Source organism: Stegostoma tigrinum, chromosome 25, assembly GCF_030684315.1.
Source record: "Stegostoma tigrinum isolate sSteTig4 chromosome 25, sSteTig4.hap1, whole genome shotgun sequence".
Taxonomy (NCBI): Eukaryota; Metazoa; Chordata; class Chondrichthyes; order Orectolobiformes; family Stegostomatidae; genus Stegostoma; species Stegostoma tigrinum.
The window spans coordinates 13,642,194-13,657,681 of NC_081378.1; the positions used below are offsets into that span (position 1 = coordinate 13,642,194).

General features: G+C 44.0%; 1 protein-coding gene across 7 annotated transcripts in view; it reads right to left on the reverse strand.

Annotated features, from left to right (window-relative positions):
* plxna4 (plexin A4) overlaps nt 1–15,488 on the reverse strand; it is a 658,721-nt gene that overhangs the window by 73,015 nt on the left and 570,218 nt on the right. For all 7 annotated transcript variants that reach the window (XM_059654487.1, XM_059654491.1, XM_059654488.1 and 4 more), the window contains exon 22: nt 5,391–5,659. In XM_059654487.1, coding sequence (XP_059510470.1) covers nt 5,391–5,659 — 269 coding nt within the window. The remainder of the gene's footprint in view (nt 1–5,390; nt 5,660–15,488) is intronic.

The window sequence follows — 15,488 nt, forward strand, 5'->3', positions numbered from 1 at the left end:
CTTGTACCAGATGGTTCAATATGCAGCGATAGTGTGGCTGATGACTCCCGTTGAAGTGGCAAGTGTGCTGTGAGCCGCAGCTTTTCTACACAGACTGTTGAGAGACAGAGGGGAGGGGGCAGGGAGATAGTAAAATTCAACCATTTTAGCACAACAACAGTTAACATGGTTAGGAGACTGGAAATCTGCGCTGATATTTTTCATGAAATGAACACGAGGGACCCCATGCCTTCCTCTTCTCTGTTGACCTGTGTCTTCTGGAATGCTTTTCACCCCAGCCAATTACGTTCTGGCTCTGGAAGGAGTCTAATCTAAATGTGACCAGTCCCACTATGGCCAGTCAGGCAATGAAGCCACCTCTCTGGTATTCTGAGAGGGGACAATCAAGGAGCTTCAGGTGATGTTCAGTCAGAGCCTTCATCAGGGTGTGCATTCAGCCTCACTGCTGCCCTGCAGGAAATACAGGAGCTACCCACTTCAATGGGACATGCAAATCTGACCTGCAGTATGCCCTCAGCTTTCCATATGCAATCATCAATTAAAGCACACTTCACAGCTCCAAAACAACAATGAGAGCTGGGCATGGAAATTAGCCATTCCTTCATCATTCAACTGTGATCTACTGACAATCACTCCAGTTGAAACGCCATGGAGAAACACTTGTATTAGATGAAAGCACTCTCCGTCTGTTATATGAGAAACACGTCCCAGGCCTTCTGCTGTTTCTGCAAGCTTTCATTACCTGGAAGCTGTGCAAGGAGCCCAGATCTACTGCCGTGTTTCATCATTCACGGATGTCCAATGGTAAGGTTATTGTAGGTGCTGTCCTGAGGGGCGCAAGCAGGCGTAAATCCACTTCGCCCCTTCCCCCACACCATGCAATGATGGGGGTGCATCAATTAGCGAGGCAGAATTTGAAGACGTGTGCATTCCCCAATATATCCACTGGTCGCAACTCCTGTTCCAATTACTGAGAGTCGGGCTAAGGCATGGACACTAGGTTGCAAACAGGAATCCCTCACAGCCCTTCACTTTCTTCACCCCACTTATGCAGCCTGTCCTTTCTGGAATTCACACCCCAGGCTTGGCTTTTATCTCTGGAGTTCTCTCCCTTCCTCCTGTAATCCATTCCTCAAAGCCTAGTCCTGGTCATCTGTCCCAATGTATCCTTCTTTGGATCAGCATTAATTTTGATCCAATGACTGAACCTGGGGATATTTCATGACATAATGGCAGGGAAGTGGTTTTGAGGAATATCTGATCAGCCACAATCTCATTGAATGGTGGAGCAGACTCAATGGGCTGAATGGCCTATATCTGCACCAAAGTCTTATGGACTTAAATGCAATTGGTCAATTAGATCTAGTGAAGGACATCACAAGTTAAGGGACAGTTGGATTTATATACAAGTCTGTAAAGATTTTAACTTTGATTGTGATAAATACATAACATATACAATTCAGCTTCATACACTGTTTCCCATCTTTCCCGCCAGCATATTGATTTCCTGGGTTGATACTTCATTGTCATCGCCCCTGTTTTATCGGTTATGAGTATTGTGACTTCATTCTCAACTTGCCACGTCAGTTTCACTAGAGGTCAACAGTTCCGAAAATTTTGGTGCTTCCACCTTGTGATCATGACTGTAGACTGCAGCACAGCAAAGGAACGCCAGCGATGGTGGACAAAGCATTGTGGGGAACAGTGTTGGAGGGGTTTGGGAAGCCAGGATATCCACAAGGATCACCTTCGGTAGGGCGTGGGAGATGTTAGCTGTGAGACGTTAATTCCCAGCCTCTAAAACTGGGCACTTGGCAGCAGTCTTAAAAACCTACTAATCCCCTTCAAGGAAGCAAATCTGCCTTCCTTACACAATCTGGCCTACATGTGACTTCTGACCCACAGCAATGTGGGTGACTAGTAAATACCACTGGGCAATTAGGGATGGGCAATAAATGTTGGCCTAGCCAGTGACAGCCATATCCCATGCATGAATTAAGAATAGCCTAATGACCTGAGAAGTATGGTGAACATCAGTGAATTTAGCATCTCACATCTTACACACATGACAACACCAATCTTTCACTCTGCTGGACTAACCGCATTCAGGGCTCATGTTGCACATGCAGATAATCCACCTTATCTTCTGAAATCTGTCAATGCTGCTCGGCTCATCTGCTGCTACTTTTCAATGTGTCCACGTCTCACTACCTCCATCTCTCACTACTTCTACAAATATCTGAGAACATCTGAGCAGGAACAAGCCATTTGGCTCTGCAAGTTTCCTTCAGAATGCAACCAAACCATGGCTGATCTAGTTGTGGTCTAATCTTCACATTCCCATCACCACCTCGTAGCCTGTCCACAATGAAGTAAATCAGAGTTGAATTTATTTTAAGACCCAGCCAACAGTACCTTCCGGGAAGAGCATTTAGCAATCGAATGACCTTGTGAGAGTAAGAAACTTTTTTCATCTGAGTCTTATGAGGGGAAATTCTCATTCTTTTTATTCATTCAGAAGATGGGGGGATCACTGGCTAGGCCAGCATTAATTGTTCATCTCTAATTGCCCAGAGGGTAGTTGACAGTCAGCCAAGTTAGAGTGGCTCTGGAGTCACATGTAGGTCAAACGAGGGAAGGGTGACAGTTCCCCTCCCTTACAGGCATTAGTGAACCAGATGGGTTTTTCCTGACAGTTGGCATTTTCTTGATGGGCACTAGGCTTTTAATTTCAGATTGTTTACTGACTTCAGATTCCACCATCTGCCTTGGCTGGGTTTAATCCCAGGTCCTCAGAATATTACAAGGGTCTCTGAGAGTTAATAGTCTTGTGATAATATCACTAAGTCATTGCCTTCCCTTAAAGCATGATCCCCTAGTTTTAGTCTTACCCATACAGCAAATGTCTTCCTGGTGTCCAACCTATTCAGTCTTTTCAATACCTTACATGTTTCAATGAAGTCACCTCTTATTCTTCTCATCTCCAATGGATATTGGCTTAACCTTTTCAACTTTTGCTCAAAAGAGAACCCCTTCATCCTTGGAGTGAGTTGAGTGACCCTCCTCTGAACTGCTTCTCAAGCAAATATATGTTTTTTCAAGTGAAACTAAAATTAAAGTCAATAGTCCAAATGTTGTCTTACAGTGCTCTGCAGTAAAACATCCCTATTTTTGAACTCTAGTCCCCTGCCAATGAATGATAACATTTCATTTGCCTTCACAATGACTTGCTGCATCTGCATCCAAACTTGATGTGATTCTGGTGTCAGGATACTAAGATTCCTCTGCACCACACAGTATCACTCAGTTTGGAAGTTGCAGGTAGATCAGCCAAACACATCGCTACACAAGCCCCAACATCTTGCTGGCACTCCCTGCCTCTCTGCAGGATAGGGTGACAACACAATAGAAAGGAGAAGAACAGAATTGACTGGGACAAAAGTAACTCCATTTCTCATTTCTCTTCACCGTGGGGCGGCATGGTGGCTCAGTGGTTAGCACTGCAGCCTCACAGCGCCAGGGACCCGGGTTCGATTCCCGCCTCGGGCAACTGTCCGTATGGAGTTTGCATATTCTCCCCGTATCTGCATGGGTTTCCTCCGGGTGCTCCGGTTTCCTCCCACAGTCCAAAGATGTGCAGGTTAGGTGGATTGTCCATGCTAAATTGCCCGTAGTGTTCAGGGGTGTGTGGGTTATAGTGGGATGGTTCTGGGTGGGATGCTCCAAGGGGCGGTGTGGACTTGTTGGGCCGAAGGGCCTGTTTCCACACTGTAGGGAATCTAATCTAATCGAATCATTCCCAGTAGAAGACATAGTTCTCTACACCAAGAGGATAACTACAGTTGCACCCTTATTCTCCAATGTCATTGAGAGTTTTAAGGATGTCAAAATCTTCCTGTCCCAGGACCTTTTCCAGTTCCTAGCGCCTCCCCATCCAGCTATCTGGCATCAAGATGCTGACGGTGTGACCCTAGACCTCTTTTTTCTCACCTTAAGCCTCCCAGTGCCTTCATGCCCAGAAACCTTTCCTCCTGGATTGCTGCTTTCAGACTCCCACCCTGCTCTGTGGTCCAAAGGGAAGGGAACACAGCACAGCACTGACAAACAGACCCTTTAACAGTCACCCACCCAGATACTGGCACTGCATATAACTTGGAGGCTAAAGTACAGTTGGGGTCAGCACAGTAAAGCACTAGGCCAGAGTGGGATGCCGCCAGTTTGGGTGTCAAGGATTTGCCAGTGGAGCAAAGGGCGAGGTGGCACATAAATTCTGCTCCAAAGAACTCAGATGAGGGCTTCATTGGGACAGTATGCAAAGAGAATGCGGGTGTACACTGAGTGAGGGTATATTGGGTGCTTTGCCTTATCTATCAGAGACCTCCCTGTCACTGCTAAGTGTACGGATGGAAGAGTGATCCAGTTCCAAGCTGACAGAGAGCATGATTGGGGTGCATGCCCGCCTCACAGCCTCTATGCTTTCTTCCTAATTTGCCTCAGATCAGGGATACTGTAAATGCTGTCACTATACCTGGTGCAGTCGTAGTGGGGACAGGTCGACCAAGGTGTAGCGCCATACTTTGTTGAATCCAGGAACTCACTATTCCAGTCCAAAAACATGCTGGAGGCTTTCTAGACACCTTTCAATCTCAAAATCACCTTATAATGCGCTGATCCGCAATTGAGGTCCCAGTGCCTTAGGTACCTCTCGGGCAGAGCCCATCTTGAAACTTCGGGGCCGGTTTCTACTCAAAGCAATGTCCAAATTTGTGTCCTGGACTTGTTTGCAGCGAGGGGAGTATCTCAGTGCTGCCTCAGCTGGTGTGAGTTCATGACCTCAGGGTCGAGTTTTCTCACTGGCCACCAGCACATGTTGGGGTCACCGGTGTGGGCACTCATCTCAAAGATCTGGGCCACACAGGCTGGCAGGGAACTACACTCAGCTAAGTCGTCCAGGGGCTCCACTGCGCAGGTGAATTTCATGCCTCAGATGTCTTGTTGTTGTCAATTTTTTAGTGAAAGTCTGCCTCATATGGAAGGAAGAAGAGACACCTTTTGATCGGGATCACAGTTATTCCTGGCAGGAAGCAAGGCATCTGCTTAAAGAGATGCATGTGCAACATTACCTGAACAGTATTTTTTAAAAATGCTGAGCTGGAAGAGGTCCAAGTCAATCCCTTCATAACTTGACTCGCCTGCATTTTCAGCAAAGCTCTCTCTCTATCTCGCCAACAAATTCTGCTTGCTTCTTCGCTCTTTACCTTGTGCCCCATGGTATTTGAACATGTTGCCTCAGTCAATGATGGATCACCAAGAGCTGTTCAGCCCTATTTGCGAATCTAATGCTGACCTCTATTAAAACAGAGCTGGGGACCCATTCCACAAAGACTTACCTCCTCAGCAGAAGCTTGGGGTGGTTCTTGCTTTCCAGGTTCTTGTCAATAAGGTCAGAAAGCAGCTGCTTCAGGACATCGGTGGCATACTCCAGTTTCGTCTGCAGGACAGTCATGATCAGTGAAGCCACATTGCCTCTGTCCCGCATGGAGAAACTTCGCTGGGACTCCAGTGTCCGAATGAAGGTCAATAAGAAGATTTTGTTATTGATCAGCTGGCCAAACAGCGTCAAGCCCTTCTCCACTCGCTCCTGTCTGTAGCCAGGAACCTTGGGGACAAACAGATATCAAATCAATAATGAAGTCCCTGGAGGAATCATCAGCGAGCTCTTCTTGTTCTTGTTCCTGTTCAACTTCAACTTTCTCCAATGTCACCAATTCCCTCAACACCCCAAATCACCACATCTGTACGTGACACATTAGCACCAACAATACATGCAGTCACACCATACCATCTATATTTACAGCAGATGCAATGTCTATATGCAGGAAGTAAAACATAGGATCACAGAAACGCGAGTAGGCCATTCAGTCCATCAATTCTATCACACTATTCAATATGATCATGGATGATTGACTCAATTCTTTTTACTCACCATACCCCCATAACCCTATATGCCACTATATCAATCACTTCCTTAAAGTTATTCAAAGACTGAGCCTGTGTTAGAGAATACCAAAGATTCACAACCCTCTGAGTAAAATAATGTCTACTCAGCTGCAACCTCTGCGGCAGCCCTCCTGATTATGAAACTGTGAGCCCAATTTTAAGAGTCCCAAATGAGGGGCCTGCGTGTACCTTGTCTATTCCTTTCAGCAAAACATGCAAGCCAATGTTAAATTTTAAAGACTATAATCTACCAAAAGGAAAACCGGGTGAAAAACACGGCCTGGGTGAGGGCCATTGAGCCCATTGAATAGTTAACGTCTATCCTTTACAACATATTGATGTATTGACGAAAATGAGGAGCATTAAATGGGAATTTGACGAAAATAAAATTGCAGGGCCATGGAAATAGAGCAGGGGGATGGGATCAGTTAAGTTGTTCTACAGAGGCCTGACATGGACTCAATGGACCGATAGCCCCCTCTCATTCTGTAACATCTCTATGATTTTAAGTCGCAAACACTTATGATTTGGAAACATATTGTTGTTCAGTAATCGTTGTTGAGTTAAATCCCTGAACTCCCCCATGACAGCAAACCTCTGCCACACAGTCTGCGGTAATTTGAGGTCGTGACTCACCAACACCTTTTCAAGTATAATTAGAAATTAGAGATAACAAAGCGTGGAGCTGGATGAACACAGCAGGCCAAGCAGCATCTCAGGAGCACAAAAGCTGACATTTCAGGCCTAGACCCTTCATCAGAGAGGGGGATAGGGAGAGGAAACTGGAATAAATAGGGAGAGAGGGGGAGGCGGACCGAAGATGGAGAGAAAGGAAGATAGGTAGAGAGGAGAGTATAGATGAGGAGGTAGGGAGGGGTTAGGTCAGTCCAGGGAAGATGGACAGGTCAAGAAATTAGAAATTAGCACTGTTTGCTGACCTAGCCTCTGACTACCACACCCAGAGAGAGAAGAGGAAAAGGTTACATTGCCCCGGAACTCCCTGGACTTAGCGATCAATCTCCTGGACGTTGCTGTGAGCAAATTACAGCAGAAAAACCCTTGGAGTGTTGACGAGTGCTCACCTTCTTTGAACGTTTATAGTTCGTTGGCAATAAAATCATTGGAGATGGCAAAGGTCACGTGATGAAATGTTAATACTCGAGAATAGTTTGAAGGATGCTTATGATTTACAAAGGAATGGTTATAATGTTTGCTTCAAGACCTCCCTGTAAGCTTACGGCATAACTTCATGATCGCAGCTAAGGAGGCCATTCGGCCCATTGTGCCTTTGCCAGCTGTTTGACTTGTACAACCAACTCAAATCCAGCACCTCCACTCTCACAGCATGACAAAGAAAAAACTATAATAAAGCTGCATTACATGTTGACATTAATTGTCCCTTTTGCAGATCATCTCTAGATATTTTACTCATTGTATACATAGACTTCTAAAATTGCACTCTTATCTCCTGGCCTGTGTCTGGATTTAAATGATTCAAGTCCAATATGAACAAAAACAGGAGTTGCTGGAAAAGCTCAGTAGGTCTGGCAGCATCTGTGAAGAAAAAAAAATCAGAGTTAACGTTTTGAGTCCCTTGACCCTTCCTCAGAACTAGCCCAATATGACTCTTCTTCAGAACACACATTCTGAAAAAATTATACCAAACTTGAAACATTAACTCTGTCTTTCTCCACAGACGCTGCCATACCTGCTGAGTTTCTCCAACGCTTTCTGTTGACAAAGATGAAATTGTCCTTTAAATGTTTTTGTGAATTACTTTTGTCTTCACCAATGTTAGCACAGCATTTAACAGAGGACAGATCTGTATCCTGTACTCTCTTTCTCTCTCTCGCTCTCTCTTTCTTCCCCCATATCCAATAGAACCATCATCCCAGCCACCTCTGCCCCTGCATTCTTAAACATCTTATTTGAGTCCAATCTTTTCTGTCTCAAATAACTTGTCCACAAAGCCATTCTAAATGTCTGTCACTTGCAGCGTGAGGCCGAATTTTGTGGCACCAGCCTGAAGCTTGCCTTTTATTGTTGAAATCTCCCATCTATTTTCTTGATGGTTAAGTTGCAGTCCAATTTTATGCATTATTTACCATCACAGATAAGTTTTGAGAAGTCGCCATTAGTCACTTCCATTCAGGGTTGAAGAACACACTTCCTCCCTGCGAGTGTGGAGTTGTCTGTGACAGATCATGCCATTTCCTCTCAGTGCCACCTCATACTGAGCTATAGAGGACATAGGGCCAACAGACTAAAAAGCACTTCCCTTACCTCAGTCTGAGTCAGACGTGAATACAAACCCCAGAAGAGGAAACATCAGTGCCCAATTCCCTGCATCACCCATTCTCCCTTAAAATTGCATCTTGCAGTGTTGAATGACTGCAGTTACTTAATACCAGTTTTATAAACTTGATCATGGAGAGAATTCAATGAGGGGCAAATTCAGAAAGACTAACATTAGCTACATAATACCTTATGAAGAACTTCCTATGAATGCCTGGGGCAGGTTAGAGCTGTAGAATTTAAAATGAGCTCAATTCACTATTGAAACACTTGGAGTTACAATTACTTCCACATCCTTATAGCGTCATTAACAAACTGACGACTTGTGACGTTTAAAGCCCTTTATGGTAGTAAATAAGACAAGGTATTATCTTAATAGAAGGGAAGTCATTTATAAATAATTGCAAACCATATTTTCTGCTTTGGTGCAACAAACCCGTGCCCAAAGCCCTGGGCTAAATATATCAGAAAAGTTTTATTGCTAATCTTGTTTGACTGGAGTTAATTCGGAAAGCAATTCAGAAATGGACAGCGTCTGGGGCCTGATTTGATTCTGCAGTTGTGCAGGTAACTTTCACGTTGGTTCAGAGATAGGCAATAGAGGAGCACTAAGATAAATTGAAGAGCGTCTGTGCCCAATGCACCAAATTGTCACTCAAAACCATTCCAAATGGCAGCTTCCTCCAGTGGGTTGCAATTTGCTGATTTAGAGACAGGAATGTGTTGCAGGAAATCTGAGGTTAAAATCGACAGTGCAAGAAGTTCAAGGAACAGGTTAATGCAGCATCCCACTTTCAATGGAAGCCTAGTCCCACCAAATCTCATCAATGAGTGAGGGTGACTGACCTCAATTAGAAACAGTATCTGTTCTGGTTTCCTTTCCTTACTCCAGTCAACACTCCTCCGACCTGTCTAAAACTATATCTTTTTCGTTTATTCCCCATGTCTACATCTGGCTTCCATTTATGCTGTTCACCTAAGTTATTTTTTGTAACAGCAAGTCCCCAATTCAAATCAGTCTTTAGATTTAAAAAAAATTCCAAATTCCCTGTTGGATTTATTAATGACTGTTAAACATTTAGGAGCCACAATTGTTGTCTCTCCATCAAATACTAAAATAAAAACATGCATTTACATAACACCTTGCACTGTATTACACACCCCAAACTGCTTTAAAGTCATTTTCAGGTGTTGTCACTGCTTTAATACATGAACCATAGCCGACAATGTACGCACTGCAGGCTTCCACAAACAGCGATCCGATAATAGTCAGATAATGTGTACTTCAAGGTTGACTGAGGGATAAATATCAACCAGAAGGTCAGGAACACCCCCCAACCCCATCTCTTTTTCCAAACTGTGCCATGGGATTTTGTGCGTCCAACTGAAGGGGCAGATTGGGCCTTGGTTTAAACATTTGAAAGACAGTAATTCTATCAGTGCATTTTTTCATCGGAGTGTCAGCCTGAGGTTTTGTATCCATCTCCTGGAATGGAGTTTGAGCACACATAAGAACATAAGAACTAGGAGCAGGTGTAGGCCATCTGGCCCCCCGAGCCTGCCCCGCCATTTAATAAGATCATGGCATATCTTTAAGACTCAGCTCCACGTACCCGCCCGCTCAATATAACCCTTCATTCCTTTACTGTGCAAAAATTTATCTAGCCTTGCCTTAAAAACATTCAGTGAGGTACCTTCAACTGCTTCACTGGGCAGGGAATTCTACAGATTCACAACCCTTTGGGTGAAGAAGTTCCTCTTGACTTCAGTCCTACATCTGCTTCCCTTTATTTTGAGGCGATGCCCTCTAGTCCTAGTTTTACCCACTGGTGGAAACAACCTCCCTGCCTCCACCTTACCTATTCCTTCACAATCTTATGTTTCCATAGGATCTCCCTTCATTCTTCTGAATTCCAATGAGTATAACCCCAATCTACTCAGTCTCTTCTCATAATCCAACCCTCTCAACTCTGGAATCAACTGAGTGAATCTCCTCTGCACCCCTTCCAGGGCTGGTATATCTCTTCTCAATTAAGGAGACCAAGCTGCACACAGTACTCCAGGGGTGGCCTCACCAGGACCCTATACAGCTGCCAGCATAGCCTCCCTGTTTTTAAACTCCATCCCTCTAGCAATGGCAGACAAAATTCCATTTGCTTTTTTAATTACCTGCTGCACCTGCAATCCCACCTTCAGCGATTCATGCACAAGGACACACAAGTCCCTTTGCACAGCCGCATGCTGCAGTTTTTTACCATTTAAAACATAGTCCATTTTGATGTTATTCTTACCAAAATGGATGACATTGTACTCCATCTGCCAGACCATTGCCTACTCACTCAGATTATCTATATCCCTGTGCAGGCTTTCAGTGTCTTCTGCACACTTTGCTCTACCACTCATCTTACTGTCATCTGCAAATTTTGACATACCACACTTAGTCCCCAACTCCAAATCATCAACGCAAATTGTAAACAATTGCAGTCCCAACACTGATCCCTGAGGCACTCCACTAGCCACTGAGCACTAACCAGAAAACACCCATTTACCCCTACTCTTTGTTTTCTACTTGTCAACCAATCCGCTATCCAAGTCAATACATTACCTATAATAACATTCAACTTTGTCTTATGTTGCAGCCTTTGGTGTGGCACCTTGTCAAATGCTTTCTGGAAATCCAGATACACTACATCCACAGGTTCCCCATTGTCCACCATGCAAGTAATGTCCTCAAATAATTCCACCAATTTAGTTAAACATGACCTACTCTTCATGAACCCATGCTGGGTGTTCACAATGGGACCATTTATATCCAGATGTCTTGCTATTTCTTCCTTAATGATAGATTCAAGCATTTTCCTCACTACCAAACTTATGCTAACTGGCCTAAAATTACCTGATTTTTCTCTACTTCCTTTTTTAAACAGTGGCGTCACATTGGCTGTTTTCCAATCTATGGGAACCACCCCAAAGTCCAGTGAATTTTGGTAAATTGAAATTTTTCTTCCAACTAAGAATGTTTCCATCTACAGCTTCAATTCCACAATGGAAACATCTTGCCTATATCTAAACTCTCAAAATCCTCATGAATTAAAGCCCTCCAAATGGTTTTCCCTCAAGCCTCCACTTGTCTAGCAAAAAGAGCTTCAGATAGTTAGACCTTTAATGATAGGCTTACCCTCTCAATTCTGGTATCATCCTGATGTGAACGTATTTCACATCATCTTCAATATCTCTTTTTATATTAAGATCTGAACTGTGAACAGCATTCAGAGTTGTCTCGCCTTTGAGGCTTTGAGAAGGTGCAGAGGAGGACCAAGTTTACAGTTTGAAGAATCCCAAATACTAACTCAGATTGGTTCAAAAAGATGGAACCATTTCAAAAAGTATAGATTTGCAGATGATTTGTTTGAGGCTTGTAAGATTAATGAAGAGGATATTTGTGTTTTTGTGGACAGTTAATTCCAACTGAAAATCTAATGTTGACTAAGAGTCTATTGTTGATTGTTGACGAAAGTCTATCTGCCTCACTCATGTTCTTTAGGGAAGGAAACCGCTGTCCTTACCTGCTCTGGCCTACATGTGACTCCAGACCCAAAGCATTATGGTTGGCTCTTTAAACTGCCCTCTGGGCAATTAAGGATGAGTAATAAATGCTGTCTGAGCCAGCGACATCTACATCCCATGAATGAATATTTTTACATGAAAACTAAGGACCACAATATCAACTTATCTAAGTTCAGAATATTCTTAGATACAAGACTTCTTACCTTTCCAAGTGAATAAGTGACCTACAGAACAGGGTACTCTGGGACAGCACAGGGGCTCACAGCGCCAGGGACCTAGGTTTTTGATTCCACTGTCTGTGTAGAGGTTGCACATTCTCCCCATGACTGTGTGGGTATACTCTGGGTGGTTCACTTTCCTTGCAGAATCCAGAGGTGTGCAGAATAGGTGGATTGGTCATGCTAAATCGCCCTTAGTGTCCAGGGATGAGCAGGCTGGGAGGATTAGCCATGGAAAATGAAGGGTTACAGGGAAAGGGTGGTGGAGGGTCAGTATGGACTCGATGGGCTCAATGGCCGCTTCCACACAGTAGGAATTCTATGGATAATGGGAACTGCAGATGCTGGAGAATTCTGATGAAGGGTCTAGGCCCGAAACGTCAGCTTTTGTGCTCCTGAGATGCTGCTTGGCCTGCTGTGTTCATCCAGCCTCACATTTTATTATCTAGGAATTCTATGGCTTGGTGAATCTTCTAAGTGAGAGCTGCTCCTATTTCCGTACGATGTCAGCTTATACTGAATTAGGTACTGTGTGAAGTTAGTATGAGGCAGGCTGGTCTCCTGAATAAATTTTGAACACTTAATGAGTGTTCCCCACAACTGTTGCCTGCATCTGAGCTTGCACCAAGTCCTGTTCCCTATTGCCCTGTGGTCACTGACCTAAAGTGACTGCTAAAGTTGCAAATGTTGAGCTAAGTGAGTGGGGATATGTGCTTGCTCCTGGAGCAGTCAATATTAATTGGAGCACACTGCAGGAAATTTGCATACTTTGCGGGTGGGGGATGGCACGTGCGGGTAGGGATTTGGCTACAAGAATCTGACACTCCACCCAATCATTCCCAGCTTCGTATGCCAGGGTTGTGACTTCACAAAGGACAATGGCACTGGTGGGTAGCCCATCCACAGTGAGCTGATGAAAACTTCCAGTTGAAACACAAAGGAACCGGTACCCTGTTTATGGCCAATACCGGGCCAAATACAAGTGGAACCCAGTTCTTTAAGTGCACTGCAAATACAACATAGCTGGATGGAAATCATTTTGTATATGGTAAAGCTGTACAGGGCTATGACACTGTAGAAAGATGGAGAAATTGGGCAGTGAAAATGACTAAACTATGCATATTGTTGACCTCATCAATTGTGGACAGATGTGAATGGAGTGATACAATTTGAATTAAACTTGATCACTTGAAATTCCAAGAACAAAAAAAATCCCCCACTTCCCAAGAGAGTGTAGTCCGGCAGTAGGAGTGTACTGAGCCTATAACCCTGAAGTCAATAGATCAAAACCATTCTCTGCTATTTGAGAGCACTCTTATAGCACACTGATAATGTTGCTACGTCTGAGACAAGTTCCAGAAGGCCTGGTTTTGAATGCTACTTATTCCAGAAGTATGCCATAACATATCTGAACAAGTTGATTAAAAAACTGAATCTGTAAGATCTAAACAAAAAGAGCTGGTTTCCTCAATAGGGGCTAGGCATATTATTTCCCCCATTAACACCACTTTAATTAAGCCGCCTGCCTTGTTCCTTCCCCCGCATTTGGATTTCAGCTTTTATAATATTGTCCCTGCTGGGACACAGTCCCACTGCTATCATGCAAACCAAGCTGGCTCAGATAATCAGGATTGCCACTGGTGGGCAGAGTACTTACTTTATTTGACAGGGAGATTTGTTAACTTAGCTGTGGGATGAAAGAAATAAACAAGAACTGGTTGCCTGGGTGTGGTGACACAATGATAATAGATTAGCCCTAAAAGCCAGAAGGCTCTAGTTCACAAAGTGTACAGCTGGATGAACACAGCAGGCCAAGCAGCATCTCAGGAGCACAAAAGCTGACATTACAGGCCTAGACCCTTCATCAGAGAGGGGGCTGGGAAGAGGGTTCTGAAATAAATAGGGAGAGAGGGGGAGGCGGACCGAAGACGGATAGAGGAGAAGATAGGTGGAGAGGAGACAGACAAGTTAGAGAGGTGGGGATGGAGCCAGTAGAGGTGACTGTAGGTGGGGAGGGGATAGGTCAGTCCAGGGAAGACGGACAGGTCAAGGGGGCGGGATGAGGTTAGTAGGTAGGAAATGGGGGTGTGACTTGAGGTGGGTCAAGTCCCACCTGCTTCAAATGTGTCTTAATATATCTGAATAGGTTGAATGATTGAAATAAAACCACGTTTGAAAACAAAGAACTGATTAAGAACATAGAACTGTACAGCCCATGATGTTGTGCCAGACTTTTACCCTAATCCTAAAGTCTATCTAGCCTCCGCCCCTATCCTATACTATCATCCTTATGCCTATCTAATTGCAGCTTAAATGCCCTTAATGAGGCCGACTCCACGACTCTCTGCGGCAATGCATTTCACACCCGACCACTTTCTGAGTAAAGAACCTAGCTCTGATGTCTCCCCTACAGCTACCTCCACTCACTTTAAAATCATGCCCCCTTGTAATAGCTACCTCAACCTAGGAAAAAGCCTCTGGCTGGATTTACACCTCGCAAAGGGCAGATCTACAGAAGAAAGTAGAGACCTGCATTTATACTGGACTGGGGAGAGGAAGTAGCCTTATGTGGAAAAATAGACTGGCTTCTCCTTTACTCAAAGAATTTTTATGGGATTATAATTGGCTCCTGGTCTGCCATGTCTTAACTTTAAATTTTGCACCCATTTTTCAAAATCCTTGTGGCCTCAACCCTTCCTGATCGCCGATCTTCTCCGGCCCCACAATTTTCCAAGCTATCAGTGTTCCTCTAATTCTGACCTCCTGAGCATGCACCATTGATGGTGATTCCTTCAGATTGTAGGCCTTAATTTTCAGAATACACTTATCTCCTTCACTTTCCACTGTTAAATTCTATTTGAACAGGTTTTTGGTCACTTATCTGAATAGGTCCTTCTGAGACTGAATGGCATATTTTGTTTTAAAATACTTCTCTGAAGCATCTTAAATTATAGTTTAACTACATGAAAAGCCACATAAATATAAGTTGTTACTCTCAACTAGCCTTCTGATTTTGCTGCTTTTATTGCCTCCTTCAGGAGAGCTAGACAATCTCTGTATTCTGATGTACACAAAATCACAGTGGTGCTGAATGGTCAGATGGACCAGAAGGTTATTTTTTAAAGCTTGTTATTATTGAATGCTGAACCATTTATAGCTCCTTGGTGTTGTACAGACCAGTCTGGCCCAGCCAATTGGGATTGCGAACTGCATCACCAAGTTCCATTCTCTCATGGCTTTATTTTATTCATTCATCTGATGTGAACACCATTGGCCTGTCCAGTATTTATTGCCCATATTCAAGAGTCAACCCACGAGTCTGGAGTCAGCAGGTAAGGACAGCAGATTTCCTCACCTGAAGCACATTTATGAACCAGATAGATTTTTTTACAACAATCGTCACCATTA